At 37.0% G+C, this 25204-nt stretch overlaps 1 protein-coding gene across 8 annotated transcripts in view; it reads right to left on the bottom strand.

Annotated features, from left to right (window-relative positions):
* EVI5 (ecotropic viral integration site 5) overlaps positions 1 to 25204 on the bottom strand; it is a 261524-nt gene that overhangs the window by 12089 nt on the left and 224231 nt on the right. For all 8 annotated transcript variants that reach the window (XM_049879778.1, XM_049879780.1, XM_049879782.1 and 5 more), the window contains one exon: positions 24077 to 24172. In XM_049879778.1, coding sequence (XP_049735735.1) covers positions 24077 to 24172 — 96 coding nt within the window. The remainder of the gene's footprint in view (positions 1 to 24076; positions 24173 to 25204) is intronic.

Below are 25204 nucleotides of genomic sequence, written 5' to 3'. Positions count from 1 at the left end.
GCTGGCTGTGACGGTTAAGGTTCTGTGTCAACCTGGCTGGGCCATGATTCTCACTGGATTGGCAGTAACATGATGGTGTAATTTGGTAGCTATGTAATGATGTAATTTGGCAGTTATGTAATGATGTGGTCATCCTCCATTTTTTGCATAACACCGATTTTTCCATAATGACCTGGTCTTTGGAACCTAACCATGTTGATAAATGAGGAGTGGGTGTATTTACTTTTCAAAAATGGCCTGGTCACTACATATATTGCTTTTTATTTACTCATATATTATTAAAAACATTTTTATAACTTTATTTTGTTGTTGAGAATATACACAATAAAAACAGACACCGATTCAAGTTTCTACATGTACAGTTCAGCAGCATTACCTTTTTCAAGTTGTGCAATCATTCTCAGCCTCCTTTTCTGAGTTCTTCCCTATTAACAATCTTTCGAGTTGCTGTTGTCACTTTGATCCCATATAGATAGCTCTAAAAAGAGCATAATGCCCAAGGCAGATATTTTTTTTACTAGTTTAGCTAAACTATTGTATAGGTTCAGGAATACTTCAGGGGTATTTCAGGTTTAAGTTTTAAAAATTATCTCAGGGCAACACGGTTTCAGCGGTTCATTTAGCCTCAGTGGCTCTAGAAAGTTTAGAGTACGAGAATTTGAAATTCTGTTCTGCATTTCCCCACTTTTGATCAGGTTTCTTCTATAAAATCTTTTATCTAAATATTCAGCAATAGTAGTGGGCACCATCCAGTTCTTCTTGTCACATGACAAGGGAGCCAGTTGTTCCGGAAGCACTTAGCCACACCTTCCATATCCTTCTCCTATTCCTGACTCCTCTTCTTCCTCTGTTGCTCCAGGCTGACAGAAACCAATTGTCATGCCTTGGATGGTGGTCTGCAAGTGTTTAAGACCCCAGGCACTACTCAATGAACTAGGAGGTAGAAAAGAAGCACTAAACACATTATTAGGACAACTAACTGGAATGTCCCATGAAACCATGACCCTAAACCTTTTAAACCAAAGAACAAAACCCCATGAGGTTGTACATAAGTAACCTTAGCAGCTACATTTTTTTTTTTGTCATTGTAAATATACTCCTATCACACTTTTGCCAATTCATCTTTTTACAGGTGTACAACTTACTGACAGCAATTACATTAATCAGCTGTACAACCCTACCTTTAATCAATATGATTTCTCCATCACTGTAAACTGAAACTCAGTACTCCATAAGCAATAGCCCCCCTTTTCCCCTCTCTCCCACCCCTGGTAACTGCTAATAAACTTTGGTCTCTATACATTTGCCTGTTCTTATCTTTTTATGTAAATGAGGTCATATAATATTTGTCCTTTTGTGATTGGCTTACTTCACTCAGCATAGTGTCTTCAAGCTGCATCCATGTTGTGGCACAAGATTTCATTTCTCTTACTGGCTGAGTAGTATTCCACTGGATACTACGCATATTGTTTTATAACCTGCTTTTCATTTAACAAGAAACCCTAGTGGCATAGTAGTTACGGGCTACGGCTGCTAACCAAAAGTTACACTCTGCCGTAGAGCCATCATGAGTCAGAACTGACTCAACGGCAACAGGTTTAACTTTTTTGGTTTTCATTTAATAACATCACAAGCTCCTTTCTGTGTCATAATCTTTCAATAGCTGCTTGGATCTCATTTTTAATGCATTATGATCTGTTACATAATCCTTTCATTGGGAAATTTAGGTTTCCAATTCCTCACGGTTATAAACGACACTGCTATGAACATCTTTGAACATACAGCTTTGCAGAGTTGCCTGATTACTTCTTTAAGATGTAGAACCACAGATATAAAATATAACTCAAAGGTTTCAACATTCCTAAGACCCTTAACTTCTGTGTTTAAGCCGCCCTCCAGAAAAGGTAGTATCAATTTACACCCTCAACAGCACTGCCTGAAAAGTTCTGGTTTCCCTATGATTTTGCACTGCTTCTCTGCCCCCATCCCCCATTTCTGCCGTTCAGATAAATAAAAAGTTTTTTATTGTGGACTATTTTTTAAAATACAGACAATAATTCAGCGAACTCCCATGTTGTTATCACTCAGTTGTAAGAATCATCAAATAATGGCTATTTTTGTTTCGATATAACAACCCATCCCCCAAACCCAGGCTATCCGGAAGCAAATGAAAAAGTATTTTTAAATGATATATCCTTGGCCTGTTGAACTAGAAGACCTTTAAGAAAAATTTGTTGTTGTTGTTTGCCATTAAGTCAATTTCAACACATAGCATCCCTGTGGGACAGGGGTACAACTGCCCCACGTGGTTTCCTACGCTGTAAGTCTTTACGGGAGCAGATTCCCATGTTGTTTCTCCCATGGAGAGGTTGGTGGGTTTGAACCGCCAACCTTTCGGTTAGCAGCTGACCGATTAACCATTGCACCACCAGGGCTACTTGGAAATTACATAATCTAATTCCATCTTTAAGATTATTTTAATCTCAGAATATATAAAATAAGTAAAAACAAACTTAATTTTGTTATAAACTTTGTTTCTGTCTAATGAATGTCTTCTAGTTTCTATGACATCTAAAAATAACTTATTTTAGGTATTAATTAAATTTATCATTTTCCAGACAGCATCAGCTAAAAGAGCCACAGCTACCAGACGGATGATCTCACTGGCTAGTCAACCCAGTGAGTTGCTCTGGAGCTCTTACTTCTGTGAGAATGTGGGTGATACTAAGAGTACCCTAAGAACCACCTGGATTTATTATTTTTAAAATATGGATTCCTGGGCCCTGAATTTGTTTTTTTTTTTTTACTCTCAGGCATCTGGGTTTAGCAGGTGTGGCTTGGGAATTTGTATTTTAAACAAGTACTCCAGGTGATTCTGAAGATGGTCCATAGATCACATTTTGAGAGACACTGCTGTAAATGAATCATAGTTGGGGATTTACTATACTAGGATCATGCTAAGAAAAATTTGATCCGGGTAAATACATTTGGAATTAAAGACTTTTTGTTAATTATCACTGCCATCATCACACTGGCCACTGTCATATTTTTAAAACATTCTAGCCTAAATGCGGACACACCAACTAGAGAAAAAAATGCAATTCAAAATGGCGAGAAGCCTGAGGCTTTTATGATATGATCTATTCCTCATCTGGAAGTCTGGAACACCATCCGATATTAGACATCTCAAGAGTTTACATCCAAGTGAGAGAACGCAGGTGTGTGTCTAAGAGTCAGAGCCTTTTCTTTCCTTCCTACCAAATGTCTATCTTCAATTTAAGATTTTATTCCGAGGATCTGCTTCATACTCAGGTGAAAGACCAGGTCCTTTATGGAATAACGTGTTTACCCTTGGGCAGACAGTACTAGCTTACAGGCCTTGATAAAATAACTAGTTCTTAATACAACAACTCAACAGTAATATGAAAGAGACACATGGGTGTTCAGGAGGGAATGAGTGAACATTTTGTTACAAGATAGGTATGAGTCAATTCAGAATTGATGCTGATGACAGTGTTATGTCGACAAAATGCCTCTACAATACCTTGAAAGGAACCCTGGTGGAGCTGTGGTTAAACACTTGGCTGCTAACCGAAAGGTCGGCGGTTCAAACCCACCAGCTACTGCGTGGCGGGGAAGATGTGGCAGTCTACTTCGGTAAAGATGTACAGTCTTGGAAACCCTATGGGGCAGTTCTACTCCGTTCTATAGGGTTGTTATGAGTCAATTCAACGGCAACAGGTTTTGGGTTTATACCTTGAAAAAAAGATGTTTTCTGGTCTGGGTTAGTTATTTTAGGCCGATCTTTTGGAACATACTTTTAAGATTTTATGTTTGAAATTTTGTCTTAAAAATGACTAGGTGCCACTGCCAACATTAAAAAAACAAACCTCCACAATTAGCTCATCAGACATTGGTACTATCATATCCAGTCTACTGCTTCTTTCAGATTATTACACACATCAGGCTCTCTCATCAGGACAGTAAAAAAGTTTTACTGATATAATACTTCAGCTTACACTGAGTTTTGGTTTCTGGTGATGGAAAAATCTCATTGATAAAGGATAAGGGTTGCACAGCTGGTTAGTTGATCTCAATAAGTCATACATCTATGAAAAGCTGAACTAGCAAAAGTTGTATGATATACTTGCAACAACAACAACAACAAAAAAGAGCAGCAGCTGAGGCTGCTTATGTATAACCAAACACCTCATATGATTTGGTTTCTTGGTTTGGAGGTTTAGGGTCATGGTTTCATGGGACATCCTAGGTAACTGGCCTAGTATCTTGCTGAGTGGTTCTGTTCTACCTCCTAGTTCAATGAATAGTGCCAGGGGTCTTAAAAGCCTGCATATATAGCCATCCAAGGTACAATTGGTCTCTATTCACCTGGAGGAACAGAGGAAGAAGAGTCAAGAATAGGAGGAGGATATGGAATGTGTGGCTAATTGCCTCCCTGAACAACTGCCTCCTTTGCCATGAGACCAGAAGAACTGGGTGGTGCCTGGCTACCATTACTGAATGTTTTGATCGAAGAGTCTATAGAAGAATCCTGATCAAAAGGGGTAAAAATACAGAACAGAATTCCAAATTCTCATGGAATCCAGACTTTCTGGAGCCTTTCTGGAGGCTGGATGAAGCCCAAAACTACTGTCTTGAGATAATCTTTAAACCTTTAATCAAAAATATCCCTTGAAGTATTCTTTAAACCAAACAATAATTTACTTTAATTAGTAAAGAATGTCTGTTTTAAGCACTGTGCTCTTTTAAAAACTATCTATATGGGATCAAATTGACAACAGCGCCTCAGAAGATTAATCAGGAAACTTAGGTGGCAGTGAGTTTATGTTAATGGGGGAGGAACAAATCGTAAAAGGAAGGTGAAATTGGTTGTACAAATTGAAGAATGTACTCAGTGTCACTGAATTATACATGTAGAGATTGTTGAATTGGTGCATGTTCTTTATGTTGCTAGCGAAGACGCGGAACAATAGGAACTGTGTATACTCTCAACAACTAAATTAAATTAAAAAAAATAGCACTCCAGCTTAGACAGGTCTCAGAAGACCAACTCTTGGGAAATGCAGGAGCTTTAAACCACACAGACATACACACATTAATGAAATATACTTTTTTAAGAGCACAGCCCTTTCTGGGACTTTAAGTAGGGTCCTGGTTTCTCTCAGAAAGGCTGAAGTCTATACCAATTATTCTTTCTGGTTAGGAAATATCACAGGGTATCACACATCCTCACTAGGTAGAAGACACACGTGCTCAAAGTATGATGGCAAGCAAGTACATGGTAGGCCTGAGGAACTCATAAGCAGTTCAACACTGGGTGCTGGGTGCTGAGATGGGGGGGTGACAAGTGATAAGGTAGGGAGGGGCTCACCCATAAAGAGCCTAGTTAAGGAGTCATGCTTTTAAGCTTGGGTTTCGACCTGAAGACAACAGAGAGCCACTGAAGTATTTCAAGCAGGAAAGTGATCAGACTTACATTTTAGAAAGACTGCTTGGTCTGCTTGGAATGGCACAAGTGCTATCTAAGAACTGTCAAAGCAACTTGTCTCATCAACTGAAACAAAGAAATTTAAACTATTTTTCAACATACTTCATTGGGAAACTACAACGCTTAAAATCAGTTCTGTGGTATTTTTCCATGTTTGCATGCTATAATGACAAAAACTACCTTAGGAAATTTTGAGACTAAGCCCATTTCAAGACTATGTTGAGGCTCCTTATTTTTTTTCTCAAAGTGAGCTAAAACTTACAGTATAGTACACATATTTTAACTGCATACGCTGATAAACTTTTATTTATGTATATACCCACATAACTACCATCCAGATCAAGATATAGAACATTTCCAACACCCGAGAAGGCTCCCTTCTGCTGTCTCCCAGTGTTTGCCATACACCGACCCACAAAGGCAACCATTATTCTGATCTACCACCACAGAACAATACTGCCTGTTCTTGAACTTAATATAAAGAAACCGTATGGTATGTACTCATTTGTGCCTGACTACTGTTATTCAACATTGTCTGTGAGATTGACTCATGCTGGCATGTACAGCAGTAGTTCACTATTTCTGTGTACTATTCTAGCATGTGAATATATCACAATTGATCTGTTTAACTGTTAATGGCCATTTGGGTTGTATCCAGTTTGGGACTATTACATACAATGCTGCTATGAACATTCTTGAACAAGAGTGTAATTGCTGGGTCGAATATGTACGCCTAGCTTTAGTAAATACTGACAAACTGTTTTCCAATGTGATTGTACAAGAGGCTCCTTAATTTTTGCAAGAGAAACTCTACCTTACCTTTTGCCAGTCGGCTTGTCCCTTAAACTCACCATACTGAATAACTTTATTCCAGGTTCACAACAGAAAATACAACATTGAATTCTCAGCTATCTAATCTTAGATATTCATGTTAGCGGACAGGTGAAACAATAAGTCCTCTGTACCCTGCTGACAGAGCATGAACAAGTACTTTGGAAAATGGTTTGGCAGTGTCTACTACAGTTGAACATCTGTGTACCCTATACCTAGAATAATCCTTACCTGTTGTCACAGCACAAGTATTAAGGGTTCTATTTTTATTCTAAAAAGTCACAAGTGTCCTGGTTTGAACAATAAATTATTAGTTACCAAGCAATTCCATTCCTAGGTACATATACAATAGAAATAAATATATGTACACCAAAAAAACAAGAGTATTCATAGTGGCTTTGTTCATAATAATCCCAAATGGGTATAACCCAATGTCTATAAAGAGTAGAATGAATAAATTATGGTATATTCATACAATGAGATACTACACCATAACAAAATAAATGACTACGGCTACACACAACAATATGGATAAATCTTAATGTTTTGAAAGAAGCCAAACACAAAATAATCCATTCTGTATGATTACATTAGTATAAAGTTAAAAACCAGGCAGGCCTTCTGAGTGAGGCAATGAGAGGGCGGCAGTAAGTGGGGAAGTGACAAGGGGGTTTCTGAACTGCTGGCAATGTTCTATATCTTGACCCTGCTGGTAGTTAAATGGGGGTGTTCATTTTTGTGATAATTCATTAAGCTGGCCACTTACGATTTGTGCATTTTTTCTGTACATATCTTATACATCAATAAAAATGTCTACTAAATAAAAGTCCAAGGAATAATACCTATGGAGGATTGCTGGAAAGACATGTAATTGTCATTCATTCTCTACTAGCATTTCAAAATTCTACCTCTGGATCTAACCACACGATCACTGAGTTATGTACTGGTACTCCACTGTTTTCAGTCCATCATAAAATTGCTCTTACTTAGATGTTAGGCCTTGAGCCTAAAACTTTCCTGTCCAGTACATTTTGCTGCCCTCTTCATGTGGGCCCACATGGGAAGTTTCTTTCAAAGCTTAGAAACAGGAAAAGCATAACTGGTTTGGTTTTATCTAAGTAGACATTATGTTAAATGTAGTTATGTTTCCTACTTTGCTTTGGCTACTAAGAAGCTTAGAGCTCAATATGCGGACCATTTTCATACTGTATGCATTTTCTGTGTGCTAATATTAACTCTGATTTTCCCAGTGAATTGATTCTTTTAACTATTAGATTAAGTCATATGATACTGCCATTTTTATAAGTCAAAGAGTCAAATATCAGCAGCTTCATTTGATTTAACCTAATATTTAATCATTTCTGAATTATATGTATTCATGTAAACTGCCTCAAAATCTTTGGGGAACAAGGCCGGGTATAATTCTAAAAATAAACATTCGCTACTGTGCATACTGAGTTTCTGTTTCAATGATTTGTTTGGTTGTATTTCAAGAATAAGGCCATCAATAAAATCTCTCAAATATGCTTTCAAAGTTATTTGTAGCTTGAGCATTTTGACAGTAGTTACACTCACACAGATCAAAACCCCCAAATAACCCAACAACGAACCAAAAACAGAAAAAACTCCTTCCTTTACTTTTAAAAGTTTTCCCTTTATGTTTTCCAGCATTATTCTGAAATTAAATATTAGTTTAATCAATTATCTTTTCTATAATTTTTATAGCACTTGTTATAAACCAATGAGCATAAACACTTCCCTAGGTATTCTACCCACTGACATAAATACATATGTGTACATACATATATGGATTTATATGTATATCTATTTATTTTGAGTGTTTATTTATAAACAGCTTTTTTCCAAATCAGATGATCTAACATTGGGGTTAAATATTTAAAATCAGCAGTGTCTGGAAAAATATGGAATGACTCGCTGTCTAATGGACAATATATATATTCTATCTCTTCTGTTAGCCCTCTGATGGTGGGGAGTGTTTTAATCATTTCTGTATCCTAGAACTTTGCATTCTAACTTGAAAAAAGCCTCAGGTACTTATTACCTACATCCCATTCTTTTAAATTCTGAATGAGAATACTGGTAAGCAGACAGACGGGAGTACAAATATGCAAGACCTAAATAATCTACTGCTTCTTACCTGACGTGGACTGCTTCATCGTGTTATGCATTAAGAGAGAGTAAAAAATTAAAAACATGCAGAATTTATTTCAACAATATTTGAGATATTTTGATGCACGTATCCTAACTTTAAAAGCTAACAAAATCTTAACTTTTTACTATCAACATAGGGATTACATTTCAGGACTTCTCTGCATGTTTATTAAACAATGGCCCCCTAAAAAGGACTTAGTAATTAGAAAAGGAAAGTGATACACGAAGATATGCAGCTTACAAAGAGTGAAGCACAAAATGCAGTAGGGTTAATAAGAAAACAGGAAATTGTCATGTTCATAGTCTGATGGATGTAGGTTTTGACAGGAAACAGCAGAGTTTCTAACTGCATAATAGTAAAAATTCAAACGCTGAAAGAGACTATTAGAAACTATTACAACCATTGCACATAAAAATTATCGTTGAAAATTTAAGCAGAGAAAACTTGCAGGGATGATTATTTTGAAGCCCCAAAGGATTTCATAATCATTAGGATACATAAATATTTTTTCAAAATTTTCATTAGTCTACTTTATTAGCTAAACCACTAAATGTTAAGGTAGAGGTTTCTTTTGTAAAACAGAGAAGCTTCACAGTTTGAGTTTAATAATTCTTAAACATAGGAGCTTAATGAATAATAGAGACATCTGTACTAAAACAATTTGATCACCGGGGCAAGTATTCACACGGACAGAGAAGACAACACGCTCCTGTGTGTTTGCTTTCTTTTAGCACATTATGGGATACCGGTAACTTGAAAAAGTTAGGGTTGATTTTTACACTTGATTTTAAAAAGGCACAACGGGTTATCCTTCATCAAATTTAAAATGTAGGTATAATGGAATTAATAATAAACCCTTATATTTATATGGCGCTTTACAGTTCAAGAAGCCCTGGTGGCCCAGTGGTTAGGAGCTTGGCTGCTAACCAAAAAGGCCAACAGTCTGAACCCACCAGCCACTCCTTAGAAGCCCTATGGGGCAGTTCTACTCTGACCTATAGGGTTGGTACAAGCCGGAATCGACTCGACAGCAACAGGCTTTACAGTTAAAAGTGCTTCCACATGTATTATTTCAAGTTTTTAATTTTTCTCCCTATGTGTGAGTAGGAGCTGAACTGTTCAGACAATTACCACTTTCTGAGATTCAAAAGAGTAAGGGGAAGGACTGAACTGGGTATTTTGAAAGACAATCAATCCACAACAAAGTGGAAAAAAGTCATCCACACACCAAAAAAAACCCCTAACCAAATGAACTTTGATCACTACTAGACAGGGCTTAAACCATTGAAGTGAGTCATGTGATACCAAGTGAACTGCAAAACAGTTGCGGTAAGTTTCCAAGACTGAGTCATATCAGATTATAAAAGCTCATATTTGTACATTTGGGTTTGTATAATCAATCTTTGTAAAACATAGAGCTATACCTTTTTAAGCTAAATGTAATATTTCTGTAAGTGATGTATGATAATGTAAAATTTTAAGTAACTATGCTTCACACTTGGATAGCAAGTTCAATAATCACTTGTTGTTGCTAGGTGCTGTCGAGTCGATTTCGACTCACAGCGACCCTACAGGACAGAGTAGAACTGCCTCATAGAGCTTCCAAGGAGTGGCTGGTGGATTTGAACTACTGACCTTTTGTTTAGCAGCTGAGCTCTTAATCACTGTGCCACCAGGGCTCCAATAATCCCTTAGATTTGTATTTGCAGATTTTGGAGGTTTACTTTTTGTTTTTCTTTTGTTATTTCCCAAAACAGAGTTTGTTTAGTACTTTTGTTGGGACTCCTTACAGAATTCTTTTAATAGTTTTCAAAATATAAAATCAATTCAAATAGGACGTGAGATGCTAAATTTGTCTTCAATCAGCTTCTTCAAAAACTGAATTGTAAACATGACAAAGAATAAAACTAGCAACAAGCACACAAACCAAAAGATTTCCAGTGAATCAGAACAGGAAACCAATAAAAGCAATCAACTAGAGGTCATGACTTTTTGGATTACTGCATTACACAGACAAGAGACAAAATCCAAGTCTATACAGTATTGAAAAGTTAGATTAAGTTAAAAAAATAAATAATTTTATTGAAATAATACTAAATAGACATTGCTAGAAAGGTTTTTAGCTTTCGGCTAAGTAAATCATTAAAATAAAAAATAGACAAAACACACTTAAAACATGCAGATTTTACATAAAATATGTAAAATGCAATAGTTAACACATTTTTTTCTAAAATAAGAAAAACATACGTACCCACTTAATAAGTGAAAAAGGTAGAAAGTTTGGAATTGAAGATATTTAACACTGCACATTTATTACCAGAGAAGCTGAGGGTGGGTGGGGGGAGGTGTACATAAAGTCATTTACAAAGAATTGTTTCTACAGGTTTTCTACAGTGCATACTTAGATTTATCCAGTACTCTGGGCAAACAAAATGAAACTGCCATTGAAGGTCCTCTTCCTGGCAGCTGACACATCTTGATAAAATTGAAACCATTTACACTATTTAGAAGGTACGCTAATGTCAATGATGAAAAGGCTAGGAATATATGTGTTCTATGTAAATTTATGACCAACTACAGGAAATAAATCACTTCACACTTGTTTCACTCTGAACTTTAAAAGCTACATCAAAGTACCATGTAGATTTCACTTGATTTAACCTTTGGCTGAAACATTTTAAAAAAATTCAAATCTTTAGCAAAACACCTGCATGAAAGCCAAGTATTTCTTTTCTGTCTTGAATCCTATTAAGAGGAATTAATTGTTCTCTAACAATCATAGGTTTTATCAACCCACCTAACCACTTAACCAGATGTGCACTGAGTCTTAGGTAACAAGCATTGTACCAGATGCTGGGAAGGCAAAGACAAACAAGGCTTCTGCTCTCAGTGAGTTAAAAGTCTTGAGGGGGAGACAGATAACCAAACAGCTGACTCCTAAATGGCACACTGTTAGTCAGCCCACAGGAGCAGCAGCACACTGGCTAGACGAGAGAATTCTTAGAGGAAGAGTAAGAGGACGAAGCTTGAGTTGGGTCTTAAACTATGAGCAGGTGTGGGGAGGGGGAAATCCAGGCACAGGTGGCATGTGAAAAGTCTTGGGAGCCAGAGAATGTGTTATGTAGTGGGGAACTTCGAGTGGTTTGGTGTGGCTGGATACAGGTATCAGAGTGAGAGATGAAACTGCTGAGGAAAGCAGAGACTACACTATGAAAAATCTTAATCTGTGCTAAAAAGTCTGAACTTGATCATGAAGGCTATGGCTATGGGGGAGTCACTGAAGCCAGGGAGTAATGCCATCAGATTGATTTAATAATTCATAATACTATGACTGTATGTGTACATGTGTTTTTGCTATGTTCCAGGCAGTGTTTCTAAGTGCTTTTCAAATATTAGCTAATTTAATCCTCACCAATGGGGACACTGGTGGTTCAGTGGTAGAATTCTCACCTTCCATGAGGGAGACCAGAGTTTGATTATACTTCAAGCACAGCCACCAGCTATCTGTCAGCGGTGGTTTGTATGTTACTATGACGCTTATCAGGTTTCAGAGGAGCTTCCAGACAAATATGGACTAGGGGGAAAGGCCTGGTGACCTACTTCCAAAAATCAGCCAGTGAAGACCCCATGAATCACTATGGTCTGACCCACCACCATCACGGGCATGGTGCAGGACTGGGCATTTTGTTCCGCTGTGCTTGAGGTTGCCACAAGCTGGGTGCTTACTCTGTGGCAGCTAACAATAACAACAATTCTCAACAATAACCGCCCCCCAACACAGAGAGGTTAATTAACTAGCCCCAAGTTACAAAGGTAGAAAGTGGCGTAGCTGGGATTCATGCGCTCCAGAGCTGGTGCTCTTAAATTCTGCTAACAAGTCTGGTCTGTTAGGCATAGTCAAGTTTTCTCATAATGTTCATTCATTATTATTTACTGAGTGTCTACTACATACCAAGTACTCTTCTAGGTCCTACACTGTCTACATAGGCAGGCACAAACCACTAAACATTTACAAATAAATTGGAATGTAGGATGGTAAACAGAGTTAACAGAAAATCAAGAAAGTTAATTCACCCAAGTCTGTCATCTATATGTTATGTTACAACAACTGCTAAATACCATGGTCAACTTAATGGCTCAAAAACAGTGATCTTAAATTTTTTTAGGTGTCTGTCAGCTCACCCAAGAAACACGATAAAATTATGAACCTATTCCTCAAAAGATGCATATATGTGTTTTGCACACAATATTTGCAAACAATTCATGAATCTCAGGTTAGGAAATTCTCCAGGAAACAAAACTGTGATTTTTTTTTTTAACATCTTTATTGTGATATAATTTACATATGATTCACCCATTTAGAGTGTATAAATTCAATGGCTTTTCGTATATCCACAGAGTTGTAAGACCATCATCACAATCAATTTTAGAACATTTCTGTCATCCCCAAAAGAAAACCTGTATCTATTAACAGTCATTCCTCATTTCTCTCTAAACTCATCACTCCCGGACCTAGGCAACCACTAATCTACTTTTTGTCTCTATAGGTTTTCCTATTCTGGACATTTTATATAAATGGAATCAAACAATATGTGGTCTTTGTGACCGGCTCCACTTAGCACAGCATAATGTTTCAGGAGAACGTTTTCAAGGTTCATCCGTGTTGCAGCACGTGTCAGTACTTCAATCCTTTTTATTACCTTATCAGTTCCTTTACCTTTAGCTCCTTATCGGATACATGATTTTAAAGTCTTTCTCCCATTCTGTGGGTAATCCTTCCAGTTTTTTGATGATGTTCTTTGAAACACAAAAGTTTTCAGTTTTGATATTTCCAATTTATTTTTTCTTTTGTTGTTGCTTATGCTTTTGGTATCATGCCTAAGGCCATGACTTCTAAAATAAGCTCATTTCATTTTCCTATGAAAACACAGGCTTAATCTCAAAAGCCAACTACTTTATCACTTAATGCTCTGTAGAAGAAAGCCTGAAAACCATTCTAGTCATGCAGAAATTATTCTGGTTTAAAAGCACTTTAAAGAAAGATATTTAAAAATCAGATATCATATCTGATAAGAGACATGTGTCTAGAATATAAACAAAACTTAGAACTCAATAATAAAAAGACAAATGACCTAATTAAAAAATGGGCAAAGGACCTAAGTAGACATTTCTCCAAAAAAGATATAAATGGCCAAGAAGCACATAAAGAGATACTCAACATCATTGGTTATCAGGGAAATGCAAATCAAAACCACAATGAAATACCCACTAAAAAATGGGTATAATCAAAAAGAGAGCTAAGTATTGGCAAGAATATTGAAAAATTGGAACCCGCATACACTGCTGTTGGGAATACAAGACGTACAGCTGCTCTGGAAAACAATTTGGTAGTTTCTCAGTTACACATGAAGAGCTGCCACATGACCAGCAATTCCACTCCTAGGTATAAACCTGAGAGAAATGAAAACACATGTCCGCATAGAAATTTGTATATGAAAGTGTTCACAGAAGCATTATTTATAATAGCCAAAAGGCAGAAACGACTTGGATATTCATTAACTAATGAATAAAAGGTGGTGTAACCATACAATGAAATATTATTCAGTAATAAAAAGGAACAAAGTACTGACACATGCTACAACACAGATGAACCTTGAAAACATTATGCTGCGTGAAACATTATGCTATGCTAAGGGAAGCCAGTCACAAAGACCACATAGTGTATGATTCCATTTATATAAAATGTACAGAATAAGAACATCTACAGAAACAAAGTAGATTAGTGGTTGCCTAGGACTGAAGGAGATGGATTTGGAGATAAATGCGGAGTGACTGCTAAGAGTATGGGTTTTCTTTCTGGGTAGTAAAAATGTTCTCAAACTGACTGTGATAATGGTTTTGCAGAACTCCACGATACACTAAAAACCAGTGAATTGTACACTTCACATGTGTGAACTGCATGGGTCAAACATTTCTCAAAAAAGATGTTACATTAAAAAAAAAAAAAAAAATCAGCCATTTTGTGGGTATGTTTCCAATGAAGATGTTGCCAGACCGAAAATAAGTAACTTCTACTTAGAAAAAATACAAATAGCTTTTACTTGATTAAAAAACTTTACCAACATTGTTCATCTTCTACACCCAGTTTTTTCCTCAGTAGGGGCAGAAATGGTGGCTACCTCTTCTAGTTTAATTTTAAATAGGTAGAAAAATATTTGCAATAAAAATGCTAATGTTTTAGACTAAGGTATTAGGTAAAAGGAGATGAATCCATTTGTAGTGTTCACTTTTTTCCCCCAGAAATTAAAGCTAACTTCTAGGGGAAAAATAATACTTTAGGTATGTAATATATACACATACGCACACTATTTTGTCACTGAACACAAAAAGCTTTCAAACAGACAAGGTCCGTATCCCACTCTTCCTCATCCTGAGGTGCTCACAGGCTGCTCTGTTAAGATTGGGTACTTGCAAACCACATGACCTCATGAATGCTATCTTATCATATCACAGGTTCCTCAGACTGACCACAACAAGTTAAATCAGACAGGCTGCAAAGCAGCACTAAGTCTTAGACATGTACTATTGGTATGACATTTTCAGCTGTCCAGCCTGTGGGGAGTGAAAATCTGATTATCTCACGTACAACTGCAGTTGTGAGATATGGCCCATGAAAAGCACATGATTTACTGCACTAAAGACTTCCAACCACAATTTGATACTTTTCGTTTTTGTAAATCTGAGAGAGCTATCAATTTCCCTTTAATTGACAGTAAGTTAGCGGATCATGTTTTCACATGTGCCTATTTTGAAAAACTGTCAGTGTTATGTTACTGCTTCTTTTAAAAATACCCTTTAAAAGTTGAATTACTCAATTGAAAAGAAACTATTTTCTAAGTGATTGACTGTGTATCAAAGTCCTGGCTTATCTGAAGAGCCTGGACTTCAATATTTAAGAATATAAAGCACTGACAAAACAAGTGTGACTGACAGCCTAGGTAGCCTAGTGGATAATGCAAAAGTAAGTTAGACAGAAAAGATTCAATTTGGCTCTGAACGCATCTTTTGGATCAGCACCTCAGAAGGACATAATTCAAACTATTTCAAAATATAATCAAGGAAGTAGATTGTATTTTATGGGTTTTCTCTCATTTGACTAAGAAAGCTTTACCCTCAGCCACCAAATCAATCTCTATGAATGCTATTTTCAGTACCACACACTAAAAACAAACTGAGCAGGGGAAGTCTCTCTCTTTGGTTTCAGACGTGCCTCTCTCTACTGGTTTCCCTCCTACTTTTATATCTGTTCCTCAGTATCTTAGCAAGGTAAAATAAAGTGTTAAAAAAGCAAAGATGTCGCTTTGAGGACTAAGATGTGCCTGACCCAAGCCATGGTATTTTCAATCGCCTCATATGCATGCGAAAGCTGGACAAGGAATAAGGAAGATCTAAGAAGAACTGATGCCTTTGAATTGTGCTGTTGGTGAAGAACGCTGAATACACCATGGACTGTCAAAATGTTCCTTAGAAGCAAGGATGGCGAGACACTGTCTCAAGAACTTTGGACATATTGTCAGGAGGGACCAGTTCCTGGAGAAGGACATCATGCTTGGTAGAGGGCCAGTGAAAGGGAGGAAGATCTTCAAGGAGATGGAATGACCCAGTGACTGCAACAATGGGTTCAAACAGAGCAACAATTGTGAGGATGGCACAGGACTGGGCAGTGTTTCATTCTGTTGTACTGAAAATGTTCAGGACATTAAAAAAAAACACTTTCTGGTGGGTATTTAATTAAACCCATAGCTCAGGTGTATATAAACAGAGTCATCAGAATTAAAAAACTTAAAGGGTATTCACATATAAACATTTTCTAAGCCAACTACAATGAGGCTTTGTTTAGATTTCCATTTATTTATTCAGACACCTAATTGTCTATTTAATGGGCTGAAATAACACAAGAAGATTGCTGTAATTTATAGGGATTTAACTTCAAAAACTGCCTACTCAACAAAGGAGACAAAATGACAGAAGACCTTCTGGATACTGGAAAACAGCACAATGGCTATGCCTAGAAAGTTGGTTTACCTCCCTGGGTTGTATGTGTTTATAAATGAAAAACCAAATTCATTGCTGTTGGGTCGATTCCAACTCAGAGTGACCCTACAGGACAGAGCAGAGCTGCCCTATAGGGCTTCCAAGGCTGTTATCTTTACAGAAGGCAGACTGCCACATCTTTCTCTTTTGGAGCAGCTGGTGAGTTCCAACCGCTGACCTTTTGGTTAGCAGCCAGGTGCTTAACCACTGCCCCACCAGGACTGTTTACAGCATCTTATAATTGTTCTTTTTTCCCACCCTTGTAGTGAAGTAGCTTACATTTCTCTGATTTCTTTAGGAAGAGCACTTTTGTAATTGTTCAATGAGAGACCATTCCTCGTTTCAAGTTTCTTCCTAAATCATTCCTCATTTTTATACATGGTGAAAGAAGCTGAAGAAATCTTTCTCAATAAGTTCATTCTTCAGAAGGATCACCGAAGTTTAAAATATAATTAAAATAAATGATGCCAAAATGCTTCCTCTTCAAAGTCTTCCTTCTGGGGCCTTCTGTGTCACCAATTCTCCGACTTTCTACCTATCTCACTGGTGATGGTTTTGGTCTCCTCTAATGGTTTTTCTTTCTTGACTTTACAGGTTGGGAGTGACTCAGAACTTGCTCCTGGACCCCCTTCTCTTTCTATACAAGTGTCATTTATATGCCAACCAAAAGAAAAAAACCCGAAGCCACTGCTGTCTAGTCAGTTCCAACTCATGGTGACCCCATGTGGTAAAGAGGAAAACTGAGCTCCACAGGGTTTTCTTGGCTATAATCTTTATGGAAGCAGATCACCAGGCCTTTCTTCTGTGATGCTGCTGGGTGGGTTTGAATCCCAAGTCTTTAGGTTAGTATTCAAGCACAAACTGTGTCACTGAGGAACCTTTATTTACATGCCAGTGACAACTAAATCTTTAAGCCCTAACCTCTGCTTGGAACTTCAGACTCACATACCCATTGCCTACCTGGTATCTTTATTTGAATGTTGAACAGGAATCTCAACCTTAGCGTAAACAAAACAGAGCTCTTCCCCAACCTCAGTAAATGACACTAACCATTCACTCAAATGTTCAAGTCAAAAGTCTCTGGAGCCATTGACTTCCTTCTCTCTTGCCATTGATATAGTCCATCAGCAAGTTCTCTACCTCTAAAACATACTTCCAATACACTCACATTGCTAACACCTTCACTTCTTCCATCCTTCTAAGCCACATTTCCTCTTACCTGGACTACTGTAACTGCCTCCTAACGAACTTCGCTGTTTCTGTTCTTGCTCCCCTACAATCAATTCACCATACAGCAGGCAGGACAAATCAGACCATATCACTCCTTGTTTAAAAGCATCCAAAGGCTTCCCACCATACTAAGAATAAAACCCAAGCTATTTATCCTGACTTACAAAGCACCACACATGATCTGATCCCATCTATCTCTCTAATCTTATCTCACATCACTTGTCCCATCCTCCACTACACTCCAGGCACACTAGTGTGGTTTTTCAGTAAGAGTACTTCATTTTCATTCTGGGCTCTTTATGCCAGTTGTTTCTTCTCCCTGGACTGTTCTTTCCACTGGTTTTCATATACCAGGAGGCTTTTTAACATTCGTATCTCAGCTTATATGTTACCTTGTCAGCAAAACCCTTCAAGAACATCATTTACTCATTCAAACATTTTTTATAGAGTACATACTACATGTCAACATTGTTCTAGATGCTGGGGAAAAGGTAATCAGTCTCATTAGTAATCAGGGTAATGTACATTATAACCATAATGAGAAATCTCTTCACAGTCATAAAAATGGCTAAAATTAGAAAGATAACAGTCCCATGTATTGATGAGGATGTAGAATAGTAAGAACTTTTTTCACTGCTTGAGAGAGTGTAAATTTGCAGAACCACTCTGGAAAACTCGCTGTCAGTCCATAACGGTTGAACGTATGCATGCCTGTGACCCAGCAACACACACAGGAGAGCTCACTGGCAGCCATGTTCATAACAGAATTGGAAACAATCCAAATGCTCATCAACAACAGAATCAACAAAAACAAAACTGTGGTATATTTACTCAAAAGAAGATTATACAACAATAAAAATGAACAACCTACAGCTACATTTTAAAATGACGTGGTTAAATCTCACAAATAATGTTGAACAAAAGCAGCAAAATACAAAAGAATTCATATTGTGCAGACATTTAAAGTTCAAAAACTTAACTGCTGGGTTAGAAGTCAAGATTCCGGTTACTCTCGGGGAGGGAGGGAGTGAGTAGTAGTTGGCGAGAGTATGAATGGGGCTCTGGGGTCTATTTCTTGAACTTGGGTGGTAGTTACATAGGTGTGTGATCACTTTATGATAATTTACTTAGCTGTAAACTTGTGACCTGGCCACTTTTGTGAATATATGTTATACTTCTATACTTCAAATTGTTCCATTTTTATGATTATGAATCAACTCTTTTATAGAATGTAAAGTTATAGCTGACGAAATCATACTAGAAGGTCTCCTTTATGAAGAAGCAATAGAGAAACTGCTATTTGGTCTTGGTACTAGCAACAGTTGTGGCTCTCCCAACCAATTGGTATGTTTTTATCACGTTGTTGTTAGCTGCCTTAAAACTGGCCTCCTACTAGGGCAACCCTGTGCACCACGGAACGAAACACTAGTTGGTCCTGTGGCATCACCATGATCAGCTGTGGGTCAGACCATTGTGATCCGTAGGGTTTTCATTGGCTGATTTTCAGAATTGCACTGTCAGGCCTTTCTTCTTAGTTCATCTTAGTCTGAAAGCTTCACTGAAACACACAAGCCTCCACCGGCAGACTGAGCACGGTAGTGGCTGAGCATGGGGCGCATTGGTCAGGAAATAAAGGAAGGCAAGAAATCTATTCTAAAGGGAAATAAAGGAAGGCAAGAGCGCTACCACTGAACCACCACTGCCCCCATTTTTATCACACAGATACCCTGAAATGTCCAAGTAAACAGGTTTCTGCTTCTTGTTAATGGCTGAAAGCCTTAGAGCCAAGTCTGAGGCCCACTTATGGCAAATACATAGATACTTCTGTGGTTTGCATTTTTGTATACCATGCATAGGTTCCATTCCTACCAAAACCCGTTGCTGTCGAGTTGATTCCGCCTCATAGTGACCCTATAGTTGTGTTATTTTTTCCTCACAAAATTAGTTTGATAGTTTGTGCCATTTATAAGCTTCCTTAATCTTATCTGGAGCAAGGTAGGGTATTAATAAATAAAAATGCTGTAAAGGCTTTTTTTTTTTTTAATCTTTCTTTAAATGCACATAATTGTTTTGCTTTCATTTCATTCCAGTTTAGGACACTGAAGCTAACTGAAAGTCCTGATCCAGAATTCCAGTTTCTGCCACTTATGAATCATGTGACTTTGAACAAGTTGTTTAGTTTCTCTGATCCTAAAAAATGGATATAACAATACTTTTCACAGGATAGCTGTCAAGATTAAAATAATTATTTGACATGTGTCTATATCTTTTTTTCTTTTTTTATATCTGGTTTAGTGGCTACATGTAGAAAGATTAACGAAAACAGTAAAAATTTACATAGAAAAGCTACTAAGCAAACAGAATTAGAATCGCTTTTGTGAGATTTTAAGGATATAAGATACATCAAAACTATTAGGACACCATAAAATTTATTAAAGCTGTTTATTGGAAAAATATTTACTTTTTAGTATAAGTGAACTATTCTTAGTCTGGAATAAATTTACCTGCTCCTAGAACATCCACCAGAACCACAAACATCACAGCACCATCAAGAACAAGTGAAAAAATATAATCTGTATTTCAAAAACATTTTCAAATCGCTTTTTGAAACATATACTCCTGTATGTTTTTAAGGCGGCTATATAGCTTTTTTTTTTTTTAATATAGCATACGGAACCCCTAGTGGCGCAGTGGTTAAAGGCTACAGCTGCGAACAAAAAGGTCTGCAGTTTGAATCCACCAGGTGCTCCTTGGAAACTGTGTGGGGCAGTTCTACTCTGTCCTGTAGGGTCACTATGAGTCGGAATCGACTTGATGGCACTGGGCTTGTTGTTGTTTTTTTTTTTTGGTTTCTATAACTTATGGTGATTAAGGGCATGGGCTTGGAGTCACATAGCCTGAAGTTAAATCCCACCACTACCACTGAATAGTCTAAGACTTCGAGGAGTTACTTAATCTCCCTGAACTTCAGTTTTGTCAGCGTAAAACATGAACCATAACGATGCTACCTACTTCACAGGACTGTTATGAAGATTAAGGAAATAATGGAAATGTAATAGTACAATGTCTGGCACAGTACAACTATTAAATGAATGGTAGCTACTGGATTATTCTACTGCTGTACTTTTTTGTATTATATTGCTATTTGTTTATTTACACGCCTATCTCCATTGTTAGGATGTAAGCTCCATCAAGGTATGGACTGTCCTTCAATCTTTTTTTATCTTCAGTTCTAAGCCCAGTACCTACTATATATAGTAGATGTGCTGATGACGGATGGTGGGAGGGAAGGAGGTGGAGAGGACAGGGTAAGGAAAGCACCTGCACTGGGGACCAAGGTCCTTTCCTATGCCATGGGGACTGGATGTGGGAAATGGGGGAGAATTCAACCACAGCTCTTGCCATGTTTGGGGCATCAGGGTTTCCACAATGGCTTCTGTGATGGTCTTGGCAGAAGTTAAGAGGCTCAAAATTAAAAAATTTCTGTGGGAAGTAGGTAAAATTAGAAGTGAAATTAGCAAGGTGGTAAGGGTAGAAATGCAGGGTTTGAGAGTCAGAGAAGGCATTAAGATGGATCTCTAAAAAAAAAAAAAAAAAAAACAGGAAGGGAAGATAAATTCGTATTTGCAATGCCAGCAGAGAGAGATGGGGAGTTCTTGTGGTTGTGTCGATTGCAGATTTCACTTACTGGGATGCAGATTATTGTGTCAGGAAGGAACTACATATCTAAAACAGTGTCATTAATCGCCATTCTTAAGACTCCAGGATGAATAACATGTTTTCTTATCTAAGTCTATGTAATAAGCACACAAAAGAGCAGGCTGCCCTAGATTCAACCCTGGCTCAAACTTTACTACTTGTACAACCCTGGGCAAATAACTTAATCATTTTGAGTCTCAGTTTCCATATTCATGCAACTGAGAACAATACCACCTTCATGTGGGATTGTAATTAGGGTCAGTAATAATAAAGTGTCTGACACAATGCTTGGGCCATAGTGGGTACTCAATAAATAAAACAGTAACTATTATTGTTATTTCAGAGGCCAAAAATATATTTAGCCATTCATTAAAAATAACTCGCTTAATCTTCTTTACTATTCTATACAGCTGACTATGCTAAGTGGTCATAGTTGCTATAACATGTACAACATTGCTGTGTCTTCAGGAAGATGTAGCTGCAAAGTTTGTCTCAATATTTCCTTCAACATTTAGAGAAGTACAAGAATGAGCTGACAAAATATTAACAGTCACATGCACAAATACAATATTAATAGCTCAAAAGTAATTTTTATGTTGAAAGCCAAAATATTCTGGTAAATTCTAGCTCACAGGCAAGTATTAAATTGAACAGATCAGAATGGCTTTGTCTTTTTTCCACTGTGAAGTGGTATATCACAAGAATGAAAACACTAGAACAAAAAACTTGACACCTTTCTTAACCCCCTACAAAGCTGGTCTATTCAGTTTACCCTATTTCCCGTACTTGGTCACATTAATCCTTCAGTGAAATCTGGCCTCCCCTGCACTCCCAACCCCATGCTCACTCTCACCACTGAACCCTTACTTGTTCTGTCCCCAGCTGTACTATACTCAGCTCACCTCTCTCTGTTTTCTGACTGATGTCTGCTTATGCTCAGGACTCTGGCAAATATCACACTGTTCTAGTCTTTAATGTGCACAGTCTACCTCTTTATTTTAACAGCAGAAAACTCTAGCCTGTGGATTAATTTTCTTTTCATGTGTGTACAGGATAAGAGATTGTTTTCACAGGTCATATGTGAAAAATCGACACTAAAGTTAAACTTCATGTGAACTATTTTTTGACAGTCCTCATGAGGAAAACATCCTTACTTGCAGTCAAGGTAGATGGCAGGCAAAATTAATGTTTGCTGGCTGATTTTTAGACAAGTTTTAGACATAAAGTCGACCCATGTATACTTTTCTTAATTCCGCAACATTAAAGTTTCCTTATCACTAGAAGTCAAAATTTTAACAGGGAGATTTATTTTAGACACAATTTCCTTTGGGAATACCTTCTGAACACAGAATAGTTCCTAGGGCTCTGAAAAGAATAAGGATTTCTATAAGTATATTTGTAACTTTTTTTTTCATACATGGCTACTGGATCAAAACAGATTGTAAAAAATGCACACAACTAAAAATTATATAATACCCTGAATCCCCCAAATATTATCATGACTGCAAAACAATATTTATAGAAATGACCAGAACACTTCCAGGATGAATTAAATTAAACCTCTAAGATAAATCATTTTTGTTAATGTTTGGTTTGTTCTTCATTCAGACTTTATTCTTAGATTTACCTCCAGGAGGTATTACTCAAATCACTCAGACTTAACTGAAGGGAACTGAAGGATGTAATACCAGGAAAGGGTAATGTCCAAACTTTTCCCTTGAGGTTTAAATTCATTTAGTGGTCAAAATGAGCTTGTTTCTTCTTTTCTTAAACAAATGAAATTTAGGTTACCCTTTCAAATCTTATTACTGTGAATAAAGATTATTTTATAAATAATTCAAACTAAGAAACATGTTTTTCCATTTGTGTTTAGCCAGGTATTTATTATTAAAAAATAATAAAGAACAAGGAAACTGACCTAGAATCACAATAAGAAAAAGTGTCTTTCTATTCAAAACACATTAATTCAAATAATTTAAACTACGCAGTATAGTACTTAGTAAACTATCTGAAAATTTCATGAGTTGAATCTCACAGATTCAAGGTACTGCCAGTTTAAAAAGTGTTCAGATACTAAGAAATCTGTTAACTGATATTAGGCAAGTATCCTTTTTTGCAATCTCAGTAATACCACCATGAGGAGAAAAAGAAGACAAGAGTAAAAGACTTCCCTCTACCCACAACGGTAAATATCACAAATCTATAAGTATAAGAGAAACTTTAGTTTAATTAATTTTGACACCTAGGCAACTATCAAGGGTTTTCAGACCACAACAGAACAATCGAATGCCATGCAAATATTAATACTTGATCATTTTAGGTCATGATTGAGAGGTTTAAGAAAAATAGATCTTCAATACTGACATAGAAAAAAAAAACCTTATTAAAGAAGACAATCTTTTAGAATATTCTTATTAATTATAATCAAGGATTCGTAGAAAATATTTAGCATAAAAGAGTCTTATAACCAGTAACAAAGTGTTGTTACAATACAGAGGAAGGAAGAAAGAAATATGTGAAGATCAAAATTTATCACTTACCTCATGATTCAGCTCTGCTATCTGATCTTTCAGTTCCCTAATATACTGGTTAGAATCAGACTTGTTAAGCTGTCCTTGAAGCTTTCCTTCTTCTTTCTGTTTTGTGACAATATGACAAAGTAAAAACAAGAGATAATTTTCACAACATGTACTCAAATACTTCAAGATATAGGACAGTGCAAGTGCAGATCCTTTAACTGGCTGAATTCTGAACAAATCCCATTCCCAAACTATCTCTGAAAAATAATTTATAGTAGACTATGCTGAATATTTATAAATAACACTTAATGAGAGTTGTTTACAATAAGTACAATTTATAAAACATATCTTAAATTATCCTAAAATTTCAAAGCTATTCATCTAACGAGGTCAATTAGTTATTCTGAGGGCAGATGATTCTCTACCCATACCCTAAGAGCGTCAATGCTGAGTCAAGAGCTGCCCAGAGCTACATTGGGAGGTCTGCTTTTGCTTGGGAAACAGAGAAGGGAGGAAAAAAAAAGTTCTCCAAATCACTTTTTTAAAAAGGAGAACAGCTCTGTGTCTCCTCTGATAACTGATTAAAAGGTGCTCCTAATCCTAAGAACCAGATTCAGAACAGCTTTGTGGGACTATTCCCAGGGATACAGACTGGGAAGCAAAGGGGGTTAACTTATACTACGTGCAAACAAATGTGAACTTTTTAGGTAAAGAACCTACTAAACAGTAAAAACAAAGTTGTGATTGATATTTCCAGATTACTTACAATTAGGCAATCCACAGACATCTACAGAAACTACTGAACAACTCTTGATACCAGAGGAGTAGGGGCTTACTTTCAACAGTCGCCAACCACCGAGTTCCCTTTCACGGGGACAACCACTGTTAATAATTTTTTAGTGTAGTCTTCCCATGACATTTCGTACAGATATAACCAAACACGTGTACACACACACATATTTTCACCCATACCATAAATAAGGTACACAGTTTTGTACTTTGCTATTATCTCTCAATAATACAACTTGAAGATCATTCTATATGAGTAGGTAGAGAGCAGAAAGATACACATTCTGATTTGAAAGAGCTTTGAAGTTCTGTCAAAGTTATTTCAGTGCTGAGTTTTACAGGCTCCTTTTACAGTAGGTT

This window comes from Elephas maximus, chromosome 3 (assembly GCF_024166365.1).
Source record: "Elephas maximus indicus isolate mEleMax1 chromosome 3, mEleMax1 primary haplotype, whole genome shotgun sequence".
In the NCBI taxonomy this organism is placed as follows: domain Eukaryota; kingdom Metazoa; phylum Chordata; class Mammalia; order Proboscidea; family Elephantidae; genus Elephas; species Elephas maximus.
The sequence above is the reverse complement of the archived record's forward strand: the minus strand, read 5'-3'. Positions and strand labels throughout refer to the sequence as shown.